Genomic DNA, 15,293 nt, shown 5'->3' on the forward strand with positions numbered 1-15,293 from the left:
TCATTTACCGTTACTTGAACGAAACTAGATCCTGTGGAATCATATTGAATATTTGACGATGCATTATGTACCTTGCTAAAAAACTGATCCTTGCTTAACAACCACACATTGTCTAACCAATTCTCTCTCCATATGTTCCTAAAAAAATCCGATTCGTGGGGATTTTTCCCCTAACCAAAGAAGAGATCTTGGCAGAATTGCCGCATATGAAATTGAGTACAATTTTCCATAGCGAACTTGTTTCTCGAGAAGAGATAGGAAGCATGCTCAATTTCATTTGATTGAATAATTGACCTAGCTCCTTCTTGTTTGAAGAAACCCTCATCTTCAATTGGTATTTTTTTCACGAAAAGCAAACATGAGATAACAAATCCAATCTTTCACTAAGATTTCGAATAGCTGACCCGAATTCAAGTTGATTATGTTTTGCCTCTTCCTCAGAGAAAAACAATCAAACAATTCCCATTCATGGTCCTTGCTGATCGGATCATCCATATAGTATACAAAAAGAAACTCCAGATATTTGATATCTTTCTCTTTGAATGAGATCTCAATTCCAACTGGTAGAGTCGTGGAAACACTTGTTTCTTCCATATTTTGGACCTTAGCTCCATGGAACAATATACTAACTACTGTTGAAACATGGAAGAATTGAAATAGGGTAAATTACACTTTACCACCTCAAGTTTGGGGTCTATTACAATTGCATACAACATCTTCAAAACATTTCAGTTTCATACCTCACCTACTATTTTATTTCAATATAGTACATCCGTTACATTTTTTATTCATATATTCATTAAGAGCTGGCGCTGCCAACTTTATGCCACGTGGCAAAAAAATAATTAATTAAAGAAAAGTTATTTAAAAAAAAAAAACAAAAAAAAAAAAAAAAAAAAAACCCAGAACCCATCTTCTTCCCCTACCCCTTTTCCCTGCAACCTAAACCACCCCATCCCACCCCACCCCCACCTCCCCCGCAACCCCACCCCACCCCACCCCACCCAAAACCCATCTTTTTCCCCATGTTTTTTCTATGATGGGCATGGTAGATTGGCACTGCTTGATTCCTCGATAAGCTTGAAGGCGTTGCATGGCAGAGCACCGGTGCTTCAGCAATTGAGGGCACGGCAGGTGCTAGCAGTGGGAAAGCAGCGGTTTCAGGTTCGATGAGCTTGGGTTCCGGCTCGTTCCAGTCGAAAGAGGTTAAGGTTCTCCTGGAGACGCGAGTTATGGCTACCATTAGAGAGGAGCACAGAGAGAGAACTACGGTGGGCTCACGTTGGAGAATCCGAGATAGGAACGGTGCAGCCTTGGATGGAGGAGGTTGTTGTTGCGGTCAGAGGAGGGGGGTTGCGAAGGAGGGGGGTGGGGTGGGATGGGATGAGGGGTTTAGGTTGCAGGGAGGGGTTAGGGAAGAAGATGGGTTCTGGGTTTGTTGTTGTTGGTTTTTTTTTTTTCCCCTTTAATTAAATATTTTTAAATGAATAAAAAATTATTTTTTACCACATGGCACAAATTTGGCACGCACATGGCACAATTGTGGCAGCCATGTCAGCTCTTAGCGGATCAATAGATGAAAAATGTAACGGAGGTACTATATTGAAATAAAATAGTAGGTGAGGTATGAAAGTGAAATGTTTTAAATATGTTGTATGCGATTGTAATGGACCCCAAACCTAAGGTGGTAAAGTGTAATTTACCCATTGAAATATTATATCAAAATATTATGTATAGATGGTATGAACTACCTAAACAAGAATTCTTGAACAGCGAACAACCAGAGCTATTACTCACTACATCAATTTTTTCCATTAATGAAAGATGTAAATCCATTGGAAAATAAAAAATACGCATGTCAGATGAAACGAAGAGGGACATGATTAAAAGCAAAGGGATAACGATTCATGATACATCATATATAAAAAAAAATTGTGAAATATTGAATTTGAAGTATTTTTTTTGTAACCTTTATTTACTAATGGGAAGAAAAATATCATCAAATGAAAAACTAATTGGTTCACCTTTGAGTATCTGAACCAAGGTGCCAAAGTTTAAGAAAAATAAAGGGCTTTAACTATTGTAGAGGTTGTTAGAATATGTGAGAATTTTATGATTGCATTTCTCTCCATAAGAAGGATTATATGAAGATACCATAAGAAGTGGGGAGAATAGGACACTAGGTGTAGTTACTCTAACACTCTCCCTCAAGTTGGCATATAGATGTTACTAATGCTCAACTTGCCAAGTGAGCCATGAAACACTTGCTTTGATACAACTTTAGTGAGAATATCTGCCAGTTGATACTTTACCAAAGGAAAACAAATAAATTCTTTTTCCAGTTTTTATTTGATAAAATCTTTATCCACTTTAACATGTTTAGTTTGATCATGTCGAATCAGATTATGAGCAATATCATTTGCAGCCTAATTATCACAATGCAATTCCATAACTTTTCCAAGTCTTAAAACCCAAATTTGACAAGACATTACATTATGAATTCATAACAACTCACAAATTCCATATGACATACCTCGATACTCAACTTCAACACTTGATCTTGCAACAACATTTTTTTTTCCTACTTCGCCAAGTAATAATTTGCACCAACGAATGTGAAATAACCTGAAGTAGTGTGTCTATCAATGATGGATCCAGTCATATCAGCATCAGCATACTTAGGGATGTTTAGATGTCCATGCTTTGCAAACATAAGCCCTTTTACCTAGTGCAGACTTCAAATATCTTAATATCCGATCCACAACATTCCTATGGTCAATATTAGGCGCATGCATAAACTGACTACCAATACTCACAACATATGAAATATCTAGCCTCGTGTGTGCTAAGCATGTTAACCTTCCAACAATGCGCTAATATTGTTCCTTATTAGTTCGTGTATGACCTTCTTGCTCACACATTTTGTGATTCATCTTAATTGGATTGTCAACAAGTTTGCATGTTTGCATTGAGATAAGAAAATACCTTGTTATGACCTGTAAACTTTAATCCCAAGAAAATATTTCAGGGAGTCAAGATCTATCATCTCAAACTCTTAAGACAAATACTTCTGTAATGAGTCCTTTTCTTCTTGATCATCTCCTATTACCACCATGTCATCAACATACATAATTAAAGCAGTAATGTTATCTCTTTTACGTTTCAAAAACAAAGTAATTATTTTGTTTAAACCCAAATGCCTTCATAGATTTAATGAATCTTCCAAACCACGCTTTGAAGATTGTTTTAGTCCATGTAGTGATTTATTCATTTCAAAACCACGCTTTGGAGATTATTTCAGTCCATGTAGTGATTTCTTCATTTTACACACATGACTCTTCAAAACCATGTTACACCCAGGTAGGGAAGCCATATAAACTTCTTCTTCCAAATCACCATGCAAGAAAGTTTTTTACAACAAATTATTGCAAAGGCCAATCAAGATTTTCAGCTAAAGATAGAAATCCATAAAAGTCCAACGGTGTTGATTTTTACCACTGGCTAATGTTCCATGATAATCAATTCCATATTTCTTAATATACCCTTTTGCTACTAACCTTGTATTGTATCTTTCTATTGAGCATAACTTTGACTGTAAAAACAAATTCGAACCCCACAATTCATTTTCCCTTTGGAAGAGGAACAAGTTCCCACGTACCATTCTTTGCATATCTTCATTCATTGCCTTCTTCCACTTAGGATCTTTGAGAAATTATTTTGTTGGAATATGCCCAAAAAGAAATTGACGTGACCACACGTAATTGGTTATTCGTGACAGCCCAATATCAATCCATCGACGACAAGTGCAAGTGAAAACATCTTTCAATCAAGCACGTGACCTGATAGTAGATTAGGAAGGTTTGTTGTTGATTAGGATGAGCCTAAGGAATACCTTAAGTTGTAGGGACAAGATTGGAAAGAAGTTCCAATCTTGATATACATTCCCTAAGAATATTAAGTCCTAAACTATGATCCTAGTCATAGGATGACCGAAAGGACTATCGAACACCTGCAAAAGCCGGTTTGTATGTAGTAAATCTCATACTAAGCATGTAGTGACATATAATAGACATAAGGGTGCTTGTCTATGAGATTGAATTCATTGAACATTGACCAACCATAGAAGTGTACAAATGGAAGATTACATAGTTGTCAATCGTACCACACTTCCAAGTATGGATGCAACTAGTTCTTAGTTTTGAAGCATCATTGGTTATCTCATTTTAGTGAATGTGATCTTTGGCCTCACCTTAAAGCTCTCAAACGATAGAAAGGCCCCATAGTATGAGGATTGGGGTCATATGTATTAAAATGAAGTTACATGAATGCACAATAAAGAATCTGCAACCTTTTAGGTAATCATGAAGGTAGATGTTCCTGGATCCCCGTGATCTATCTCCATAAGTCTTTGGCCAAAGCAACATACATGAGATACATATAGGTGATCATGTTTACATGGATAGTTTGAAAATAGTTTCATACTCTACAGTTATGATTGGAATGTAGAATACAGTGAAACCAAATTGCATTGTAACCATAGCTAAGATTCTAAATACGTGTGGTATGAATTCAAACATATTCTGGCTAATATGGACAACCGATAGTCATAGTTAGATGTTACTACTCAGTTTGTGGATATTCCTACAAGTTTAAATTATAATGGTTTCTAATTATGTAAAACTAGATTAATTAAATTATCCATTGCCAACTTTAGTTGAAAACTACAAAGTCACACATGGTAGAATAATATCAAATGATAAAATTGGTGAGAACCAAATTTAATATAAATTATTTATGTTAAATGTTTTTATTTTATATTTAATTAACTAGTTTGAGTCTTCTATTTATTATTAGTTATTTGAACTAAAATAAAATAAGAAAGCTCAATCCGAAAGAAAATACCGAATAAATTAAATAAATAAAATATGAGTGGATCAGGCTAAAGCCCAGTAGCAAAGGGAGGTGCAACAAGCCCAACGAAAGACATAAATTGTATTCCTATTGGCTTATGAAACATACCAGTGTGCTTTGTAAGTTCAGTAATTATAATTTAATTAAGACTCAAAGAATTCGTTAAGCAAAAGACATAAATTAATGCAATTTTAAAACCTCAGGTATAATGTAAAAAAAAATTAAAACCTCAACCCAATTTGAAAATTACCCTAACTTAAAGAGTAAAATATAGTTAGCCCAAACAAAAAAAGTGCACTTCATTTGCCCTTAAAAATTTGAAGATGCCCAAAACAAGAAAACAAAATTGAAGATCCCAATCGAACTCATCATTCATCAACAACAAAACCCAAAATTCAAGAGTTTATACAAGATTTACAGATTCCATGTAGTATTTGCCCATTACATGGCAACTGTGCCTAGCAGCTCTATTCTATCATCTTTCAATGCCGGTATTATACACACTAGAAATAGAGGAAAGAATCAAACTCAATCTGGATATCAACGAGAATCATAAACGAAAAACTAGTGAATGAGAAACCGAGCATCAATATATACAGATGCAATTAGCCATCACGGAGAGATAGGACATCGCCACAATGACAAGAAGTCTCTCCATCCCCTGGTATTGATACAGAACTGCAACCCCATTCCAGAGCCGAGGATGATTTGGAACTTAGCATTCAGAGGGTTCCAGAAACACACCACACAAAATTAACTTTGTTTGAGTGTCCGGCTGAGGGTCTCATCTGCTGGCCGGTGAAGTGCATAAAATTAACTCCGCAATCTGCTACTATCCACAAGGTCTGCCTCGGACAAACTAGGAGCTCCCTACTATACACACACTCTTTAAAGGGTGGCTCTATTGGCACCCAGCACATTGCTACAGAAAAGAAATTATAAAACAGGCCAGCCATGGGATTGAGGGGATGTGCGGAAAGGGGAGGAAAGGTGAGGAGACGAAAGGGGATGGTGAAGGGAGGGGAGAGGGGGGCCAACTTCTTAAAGAGTAAGGGTAAAATGGGTAGCAATGTGCTGGATGCCCATAGACTCACTCCTACTCAAAATGATAGTTGCAGTGCAGCTTCATCGCTTGGGATTGCATTCTTCAAGATGATTGTTTCAGATTAAAATTGGCATCACGGTTCTGGATAATCTGAATTCTGTAAAGTGAGCAAACGTTCATCTTCAGAACTCTTCACTGAATCTCCTCTAATGTACCATGTAACAGTTCCTGCTATGACGAGAAGAACTACTGTAAGCTCAAGTCAATACTCAATACAAAGATTTACATAATATGTTTTAAAAGCACTAGGAAGAAGCATCTCCTGGTACCAATCATAAGCAAAGAAGGAAAATATTACTGCCAACTGTAAGTGTAATATGACCCTAAGTCAAACCAATGTGTTAATCACAACCTGAAACAGTTCAACCTGATAAAGAAACACTACCTGCAAAATTTTTTCTCTTTTGGCGCTCAAACAGAGTAGTAGTTACAAAGATGATGGAATGTTACAACTGAGTAAAGCTTCAGGCACATTGTAAATATTATTCCTGATCATTGTTTTCATATCAAGAGGAAACCAAATGTCTCGCATCATTGGGATCAAATTTAGCATGCATCCCCATCTATTAGAGAACAATTTGTACTTGTCATATTGATCCGAATTCAAAGGACAAATTAAAAGGTAACAAAGAGCCCCAAATCCCATATAATACAAGTTAAGGAAACAAAGTCCATATAAATACCTTGTGGTTGTGGAGCAGATGGTTCCTGATCTCTTGTTGCATGGAGTATGATGGTTCCTGACAGCACAGTAATGAATCCACATATTTCAGAGGCTATGCTGCTTACATTCTGACCAGACCAATCCTGTATAGAATATAGAAAACAACGTGAAATCAGATTCTCATGTCTTAAAAATGCATGGAAAACAAGTAACAAATGAAGGCATCAGAAGGAAACCCCACTATATAGAACAAGCGATCTACCTTGAACATTATTACGCTAGCAATTATGGTCAGAGTTGTAAACATCACATAATATACTGGGGCAACAATTGCTGCATTGAATGTATCCAAAGCCTGAAACAAAGATGCAGCCAACATCAGTGATATGAGACGGAGCACATAATAATTTATAATTTGAACTTCCTAGAGAGATCTGAGTTACAGATGGCTGAAATGAAATACCAACAAGATTAACATCCAAGCAGCATGTGATACGTTGCATTTTTCAATAAGTAGGCCAACTTAAAGTTACTTTCAAACTCCAATTAAAATTTCAGATTTTGAGAAATTTCCAAATTTATCAGAACGCAAATACTGTATGCTTTATCTACTGCTTTATATTGACAAGCTATATAGCAAAAGTAGAGTACATCAAATTCCCCTCCTTTATAGGCTAGGAACACAAAGTAGTTGAAAGGTACCAAATGGGCTGAACAGGATCTAAGAAAGCCAATAAAAGTTAGGCATTCAGGTGGAGCAAAGACTTTTAGCAAAAAAAAAAAGGCCAGTCAAACGCCAATGACAATGGTCGTGGAGGAAGGTGCCAAAATTAAAAGAGCAAAACTGACCTTGTTAAGATAATTTAACTGTGTAACAACACAGATTATAGCAACTGTCAGAAAAAACCACGTCTGAGGATAAGCAATCTGACTTACTCCCTCAAGAGTTAGCTTTATTGCAATTCCAATTGCCTTTATGCTTACAACCTGAAGTAGCACAACAGAGGTACACAGCCAAGCCTAACAATATTTGAGCACATAAGAACAAAATGACTATACGTGCTTAGCAAACAAGAAAAGGATAGTTACCGTAAGTGAACCCATCAAGGAACAGATTCCCAAGTAGACTAGTAGATTCGTTTGCCCATATTGTGGTTCAAAATGCAAGACCAAAACTAACACCAGGGAAATTGTAGCTACAACATAAACCAGAAAGGCTGTGTAGAAAAGGAAAAACACAAAAAGTTAATTACAACTTACAAGTCAATGGAGGTTTTACGACAAGTAGCATTGAAAAAGAAAAGGAAGAGATATGGGGTCACGAACCTGTTTGGGTAGCCAGGACCCAGATTTCCTCTACAGAATTTAGAGTATGTTCCTGAGGTGCATGGATCACGATCACGACTGATCCCACAATGCAGGTAACACATCCCACGATACCCATTTTTGTTATTCGTTCCTTCAACAAGAAGTGAGCCAAAACAGCACTAGACAAATTCAACAAACAACTAAGTCGGTAACAAAAACTTTCAAAACAATAATCAGCACAGCGATGAACTCAGCGTCTACAAGTGCATTTACCTGACAATTATACTCAGTGCACCAAGTGGGGTTACAAGAACTGCCGGAGCATATACATAGGCCACGAAATTGGCAACTTCCCCAACAATCACTACCCATTTGAAAAAATCGAAAACCGAATATAATTTCAGTAACTCATGATCATATCTAGTTATGAGTTCAGTAAAATTTTCAGCAGAAAAAAAGAGAGAGGGAGCTACACTTACTAGTGATCATGCCAGCCCACCAGAGTGGTTCTAATAAGTATGTATATCCACCAACTCCTACCCAACTCAAACAAATCAAAGGGAGCACCATAACAAATTTTGATTAAATCTTTGTAAATTACTCCAAATTTTCAATCAACACATCACTAATTATTTTTAAAAATTGAACTTTTGATTAAACAATTGCAATTTACTCCAAATTCTCAATATCTGAGATTGAAATTATATAAAACTGACCTGCTCGGGTGCCGGCGGCCCCGGCGCGCTTGAGACCCTTCTTTTTCAGGATGAAGCTCGCGCCGATGAACGCACTCGACGCCATCGCCAGTATCAACCCCTTCGTATTCTCCGGAACCCCCATCTCTCTTTCTAGGGTTTCGATTTCCCGCCAATCAGAGTCGAACAACTGGTTTCTCACTCCTCTCTCGCTCTCTCTGCAAACTGCAATACGCCTGTGAAGCTCTCGAGAAGATAGAGATCTGATCGCGATTTCTAATTTCTAATTAATTCTAATTATTCCTGATTTATTTTGCTAAACTGAAATTGTCTCTCTCTCTCTCTTTCTCCGTCTCTTGACTCGCAGGTTCGTCGTCTGGCCGGAAGTTTCCGTGGCCGTGCGGAGGGAAGTAATGATCCCCTGCTTCGCGTGCTACTTACCATGTTGCGGGCGCTGATTTCATTGGTCCGTGACATGTTGTGGGGCCAAACTGAAATGACGAGAGTATCCTTCCTCTTCTGGAAGGTGCCACGTCAACAAAAGGTACACTTTGTTGAGAAATTTTTTCTTATACTCGTAACAGAGTATAACACAAATTGTACATCACGTGTTATTATAAAAACGGTAAAAAAAAATTATATTTTATGATATTGAGCACGGATTGGCTGCTTAAACTAGAGGAGTTTCTTATCAAGTTACTTTAGGGCTTATGAGATAATATCATATTTCTACGACTTTAATATCTTTATTTATTTACTTAGTTGATTTTCCTTATTTATGATTTTTAATGTCATTTTGGTTTTACTATCGGTCCAGTTTGGTAAAGTGACAATTAGAGATTAAATAGAACAAGAAGGAACAGAGTTGGACTTGATTTTGGATTGCATTGGAGGGAGAACAAGAACAAGGCGTTTTGGAGCTTATGGAAGTGTCAAACATGTGCAAAAATCTTGAGGATTTAAAGATGAGGTTTAGAAGATGAGGAATATCAAGGAAGAGGATCCTAGATGGAGTGAAATACTATTAAAGAGATAAGGGAGTTGTTGTGCACTTTATCTTATTTTATCTTCGACTGCACAGAAGAGTCTTACTAAGCTTTACATATTCTCTAACTAATTCCCTGGAGTCCTACTATAATCTAAACTCTTTTACGCGCACATAAACTTACTAGTACTACAATTACATAATTTAATTTGAGTGTTAATTTCTAGCATATTATGGTTGAAACTGTTTATATTATATTACAAATCATTGTGTAAAGATTATTTCTACAAAAAATCAATTAAAACTAAGATTATTTAATCAAATCAATTGTAGAAAATGGTTTGTAATGTTTTTAACGAATCCATTTATTTGTTTTATAAAAGTTCGATGACTCAACGACATAATTTTTTATTACAGCTGTTTTTTTTTATATAGTGATTTATAATATAAACGATTCTGATTCTAAATACAAAATTCTATAAATAAACCACGACGTATTTTAAAAAGGCATTCCTCTTCAACACTTGAGGAGCCAAATCCTTATCCCCAAAAAAAAAAAAAAAAAAAAAAAAAAGGAAAAGAAAAATGCATATCGTGGTATAGCTATAGTAATGCATTGGACATCTCAAATAAAAATTGAAACAATAACAACGTCCCTTTTGTTTTGTATTAGGTCGCGTGGAACACATCCGGGAAACCCAATGAGAAAGAAGCCTATGTGTACGTGCGGGCCAAAACATCTCCAATCAAGAAAACACATCTCTTTTGTTTTGTATTAGATTTAGCAAGGGGGTTGAGGGAAGTACAAAATTCACCAAAAGCCTCTGCCGTCTCAAGAAAACACACTTTCAACTTATAGCATGTTGAGCAGACGAGAGAAAAAACAAGGACGCCACGGTTTCTCGAACTTTTAAACATGTCGACATGCATTTTAATTGAATTTGAACTATTGTCACTTTGCCAGTTTAGTGAATTTTTGGGTAGGAAAATAGTATTAGAGTTTAGACCTACTTCAACTTTTAGAGTAAAACTCAAATTTTAGATTCTAAATCTACTCCAACTTGTTCTAACTCTTAGATCAAATATGAGTTTTAACCCAAAATTCATTTTCGGTAAAATTTAGACCAAGATTTTTCCTTAGTTTAGTGGACTTGCCCACCATATATGTGTATTTTTTTTAATTTTACATTTATAAATTCATCAAATCCAACAACTAAAGTCTAATATTATCAAATCCAACTGTAATAAAAAATATCTAACGATCCAAATTTAAATTCAACGGCCAAGATAATTATAAAAAAAATATTTTATGTGTTTCGTATTTTTTCATGATGTTCCAAGAGTTTCGTATGCCAGTTTAGTGATTTTATTATTTATTGAAATCTAATATTTTTAAATTATCTTTAAATACAAAAACATATATATGTGATATAAATGTAGATAATAACGTTGGGTGGACCACACACAAAGCTGACACAAAGCTGCATCATCAAATATCTGCCATCATCCAATACCCATTCTTACCTCTACCTGTGCATTTAAAGAGATAAATCAATTTACATCCAACGAGTTCGTAAATGTCACGTTACATTATTAGACTCGCCATATCAAGGCCCATTACAGACAAGTCTTCCTCCAACTTTATCCACTAAGATCTCGTTTGACAGTTCAGACTGTACTGATTATTTTTATCAGATAGGATAAATAATCATCGAATAATAGTAATTAAATTAATCAGACGTTTGATGCAGTATCAAACTAATAACCATATTATTTATATTGTGTTTGGTAGTGAAACAGATAAGAAAGGGGAAGAAAAAAAAATCGACAAATCTTTGTTTCTTTGTTTGTTGAGATCCGAGACGGAGAGCCGAAGAGTTTGTGGCGGAGGAAACAGAGAGAGATGCAACGGCAGAGCAGAGGGAGGGAACTCCTACAGTAGCCAGAAGAAGATGCAGGGGGAGAACTGAAGAGTCTGTGGTGGAGGAAGTAGAGAAAGATGCAACGGCAGAGGAAAATGCAGCGGCGAAGAAGAGGGAGGGAGATCCTGCGGCAGCCAGAAGAGGATGCAGGGAAAGAAAAGTCTTGTTCTGGGTGGTTGGATGGAACTTGCTGGTGGTGGTGGTTCATGGTGGCTGGCGAAAGAATTGGGTTTTGGGATTTGTGGGATTCTTTGGTTTCGTGGAAGCTACTTGGAATTTTGGGGAGTTTTGATTAGGAAAATGGAGGAAGTGTGGTTGGTTTTTGTAAGCAGAGAGAGCAGCTGGGAAGAAGAGAGGGGAAACGAAGAACAGAGGGAGAGAGAACCCCGACTAAATTGTCCCGTGGTTTTGGAGAGTACAAAGAAGCGGGTATTCACTGGATAAAATAGATGGGTCGGATTATTTAATCCGATAGCTATTTAATACGAACAGACATCAAACACCGTATTCCATATAATTAGTACTATCCGATGCTTTATGCGGTGTGCCAAACGAGGTCTAAAAGTCCATGAATATGCCAATAAGCACCACAATCCAAAAACCTAAATTCATATATTTGACCATATTTAGAAAGAACATACTAAAAATCTTTTGGTACTGCAAACTAATTAGAAAAAAAAAAATACTTGTAAAAAATATAAAATAAAAATTTTAAAATACTAATAATAATTCTCTATTTAAATACCGAACATATCATGCTAAAATACCAATTTTTAATCTACATTTACAAATTATGTCACTAACAAAAATTAAACACGAACAACCATCCTCCAATCGTTGTGATTTACAAATTTTGACTTTTGGTTTAAAATTTCAGTCACCTTAAAATTATCCTAAAAGCCAACGGTTCAACAACCAGCAATTAAACAAGAAAATTATTATTAATTCTCCAAATTTCTCATTCTGCGTTTCTATATTTAGAAAAAAAATACACTTGTAAGACGTGAGGTTTAAAGGGCCAAAAACACTTGCTTGAACTAAATTAAACTGCATAATTAGATCATAAGCAATAAGCAAGCATAATTAATATTATAATATAAAGCACTGGAAAAAAAAGAGGGACAAAATAACTGAGGAAAAAGCCTAATTTATTTAACGATAATAGCTCAGTTCGACAGAGAATAAAGAGTCTCAGATGAGAAACCACCGGAAGAGCATTAGACGGAAAATCAGAGAATTAAACCATAATAAGGTCCATAACCCAAACCCTAATATGACGCCACCTAATTAGTACCCAAATTTAAAGACTCATAATAACAAAGACATAGAACGACGACGTTTCCATCATCCACAGATGAGCAGTCGAAACGGCATCGTCTAGGAGAGCTGGCCACAGTCGGCGATCACCACCGGCTTCGAGGTCCTTCCCTGTCCAGACCCCACCTTCTCGATGTTCTTCACCACATCGAGCCCCTCGACCACCTGCCCGAACACCACGTGCTTGCCGTCGAGCCACTCGGTCTTGGCGGTGCAGATGAAGAACTGAGATCCATTAGTTCCGGGACCGGCGTTGGCCATGGACAAGATTCCGGGTCCGGTGTGCTTCTTGTTGAAGTTCTCATCTGCGAACTTCGCGCCGTAGATCGACTCGCCTCCGGTGCCGTTTCCGGCGGTGAAATCACCTCCCTGGCACATGAAACCCGGGATCACACGGTGGAAAGCGGATCCCTTGTAGTGGAGGGGCTTGCCGGAGCGGCCGACGCCCTTCTCGCCGGTGCAGAGAGCCCTGAAGTTCTCAGCGGTGCGGGGGGTGGTGTCGGCGAAGAGCTCTATCACGATGCGGCCGGCCGGCTGGCCTCCGATCGTCATGTCAAAGAAAACCTTAGGATTTGCCATTGCTAGGGTTTGATTGGTTTGTTGGAGAGGAGTGATTTGGGGAAAGAGAGTACAATTAGGGTTTGTGATGCGTGGACGAGGTGACGAGGACGAGGGGATTTATAAAAGGGTTTCTGCGGTGGATATCCAGGGCAAGCTTTTGTCAGCCGTTGGATGGGAAAACGTGGAGAGAATCCGAAAGGGGATGGTTAACCGTGGTTGGGTCGGGGTTTTAACCGTGGTTAAGTTATGGGGACCCTAGGCTGAGTGAAATTACTGAAGTAGGTATATGCTTTTGTCATTATACGGATAAGGCTTCGTCGACATCTCAGAAGAGAAACGACGCCGTTTGGAGGGGGATTAGGTTGGTGAGGCACACGTGGCACACATGCTCTTCAATCAAAAAGTGAAAACACTGACAATTTTGACTGGTCTTACAAACCCTATCTGGAGCAGATCCAACGGTCGAGATGTCACGAAGATGCCAACAAATACGTGAAGCCAAAAGATCTGAAATTACGGGTCAGGGGGCCCAATTTTTATGCGCCCAAAAAAAAAAAAAGGGATAAATTAATGTACACCAACCAGGAAAATGTGGGTTGATCCAACAAACAATCAGATTAAATTAAAGATTAGTTGGTTCTCAATGGAGTTGGAGTAGGCAAATAGACACTCAAATCTATTTTGATAAGCCACAATCACGATTCACGTAGGTAAAAACCTGCTCCAATGATGTAGTCAATTTCGTATGCAATTTTTGCCTATACTCACAAGTCACAAAGTAGGCATTTTTCACTACTTCCAACCAATGTTCTAAAAAACTCTGCATAGCACTGTTTAAGCAGTTGGTTACCATTTCGATTAATTCTTAGCTGTTTGAAATTAATAAAGGGTACTTAGACCCGCTTAGGCGTCCGCTAGCCAGCCTAAACACCGGCCTAAACTTTTCCAAGTCGTAACTCTCACTTAAACAGAAAACCGATAACTTTCATTTTGCATTTTATGTTTTTCAATAAAATGTAAGAACTTGTTGAATATTTAGATGAACACTCGTTATATGCTTGTTCTCATGTTTTTAATATGTTCTAATACTTTATACTTTATGTTATAATTTATATGTCATTTTATTTTACAATTTATATATTCTAAAATAATTATGTATTTTATTAAGAATAAATATACACTTATTTATACAATATATAATTAACTAACTTAAATTTGTCTAGGCCTCCGTCTAGCCGCCTAGGCGCTAGGCCTCAGCCTATCGCTCGACTAACTCCTAGTGCTCGATTAGCGTTTAGCATCTTTTAGAACTCTGCTTTCAACATTATAGGAAAATGTGCCTCACATCACTATTTTTTATAATAAAGTATTCCATGTTGAGGGAAAAAATATAAAATGAAGTATAAAAGTAGATGTTAAATATGAAATAAACTAAAATTTTGCCTGCTTAGTTTTTAACTATTCTATTGAAATGATGAACTTTTTCTATGTCGCAATTGAGTGGCCAACTCACCACGTCAATAATTATAGGATAGTTTGTCTATTTTATTTACCTACACCATTACCTACACAATTGGAGATGCTAATAGAAAATATGAACCCCATGTCAAATATGCTTTATAGGGTTATTGTTCCCAAAAAGAGGAGGGCACTTTCTTTACAAAAGTTGTGGGATTCTCTTCAAATTATTCCAATTTCTTCCAGAACTAGTAATCATGTATGGCAATTTTCATTGAGTGCTTGGCCATATCTTTTTCCAACACTCATCACGTGACAGTTACTAAGCGACATGTCCCATGACAAACATTGCTTCAACAATCCCATC

General features: G+C 37.0%; 2 protein-coding genes across 6 annotated transcripts; both read right to left on the reverse strand.

Moving 5' to 3' along the window:
* Positions 1-5,257: 5,257 nt before the first annotated feature.
* Positions 5,258-9,118, reverse strand: LOC137725735 (putative magnesium transporter NIPA6). Of its 5 annotated transcripts, none has more exons than XM_068464507.2 (9): positions 8,705-9,118; positions 8,468-8,524; positions 8,262-8,352; positions 8,007-8,167; positions 7,770-7,897; positions 7,530-7,667; positions 6,943-7,035; positions 6,700-6,823; positions 5,258-6,184 (listed from the first exon to the last, which is right to left on the reverse strand). In XM_068464507.2, exons 1-9 carry the CDS (start codon positions 8,826-8,828, stop codon positions 6,090-6,092), a joined length of 1,011 nt encoding a protein of 336 aa, XP_068320608.2. In that variant the 5' UTR covers positions 8,829-9,118; the 3' UTR covers positions 5,258-6,089. The 5 variants fall into 5 exon arrangements, with proteins under 5 accessions (XP_068320608.2, XP_088550755.1, XP_068320606.2 ...); XM_088694629.1 differs by having other exon boundaries at positions 5,258-6,187; positions 8,705-9,115; XM_068464505.2 differs by having other exon boundaries at positions 7,530-7,700; positions 8,705-9,115.
* Positions 9,119-12,721: 3,603 nt separating this feature from the next.
* On the reverse strand, positions 12,722-13,572 carry LOC137726848 (peptidyl-prolyl cis-trans isomerase 2). Its single transcript, XM_068465805.2, has one exon. It carries the CDS (start codon positions 13,484-13,486, stop codon positions 12,968-12,970), a length of 519 nt encoding a protein of 172 aa, XP_068321906.2. The 5' UTR covers positions 13,487-13,572; the 3' UTR covers positions 12,722-12,967.
* Between the last annotated feature and the right edge of the window lie 1,721 nt (positions 13,573-15,293).

This window comes from Pyrus communis, chromosome 5, assembly GCF_041283825.1.
Source record: "Pyrus communis isolate YQ-2024b chromosome 5, ASM4128382v1, whole genome shotgun sequence".
NCBI classification, from domain to species: domain Eukaryota; kingdom Viridiplantae; phylum Streptophyta; class Magnoliopsida; order Rosales; family Rosaceae; genus Pyrus; species Pyrus communis.

Coding starts and splice junctions, on each gene's coding strand:
- LOC137725735 (XM_088694628.1), bottom strand. CDS start 8,828: ATGGGGGTTCCGGAGAATACGAAGGGGTTGATACTGGCGATGGCGTCG. Junction 8,525..8,704: donor GGCCGCCGGCACCCGAGCAG/GTCAGTTTTATA, acceptor TGAGTTGGGTAG/GAGTTGGTGGATATACATAC. Junction 7,036..7,529: donor AGTTAAATTATCTTAACAAG/GTCAGTTTTGCT, acceptor TCTTTGTTTCAG/GCTTTGGATACATTCAATGC.
- LOC137726848 (XM_068465805.2), bottom strand. CDS start 13,486: ATGGCAAATCCTAAGGTTTTCTTTGACATGACGATCGGAGGCCAGCCG.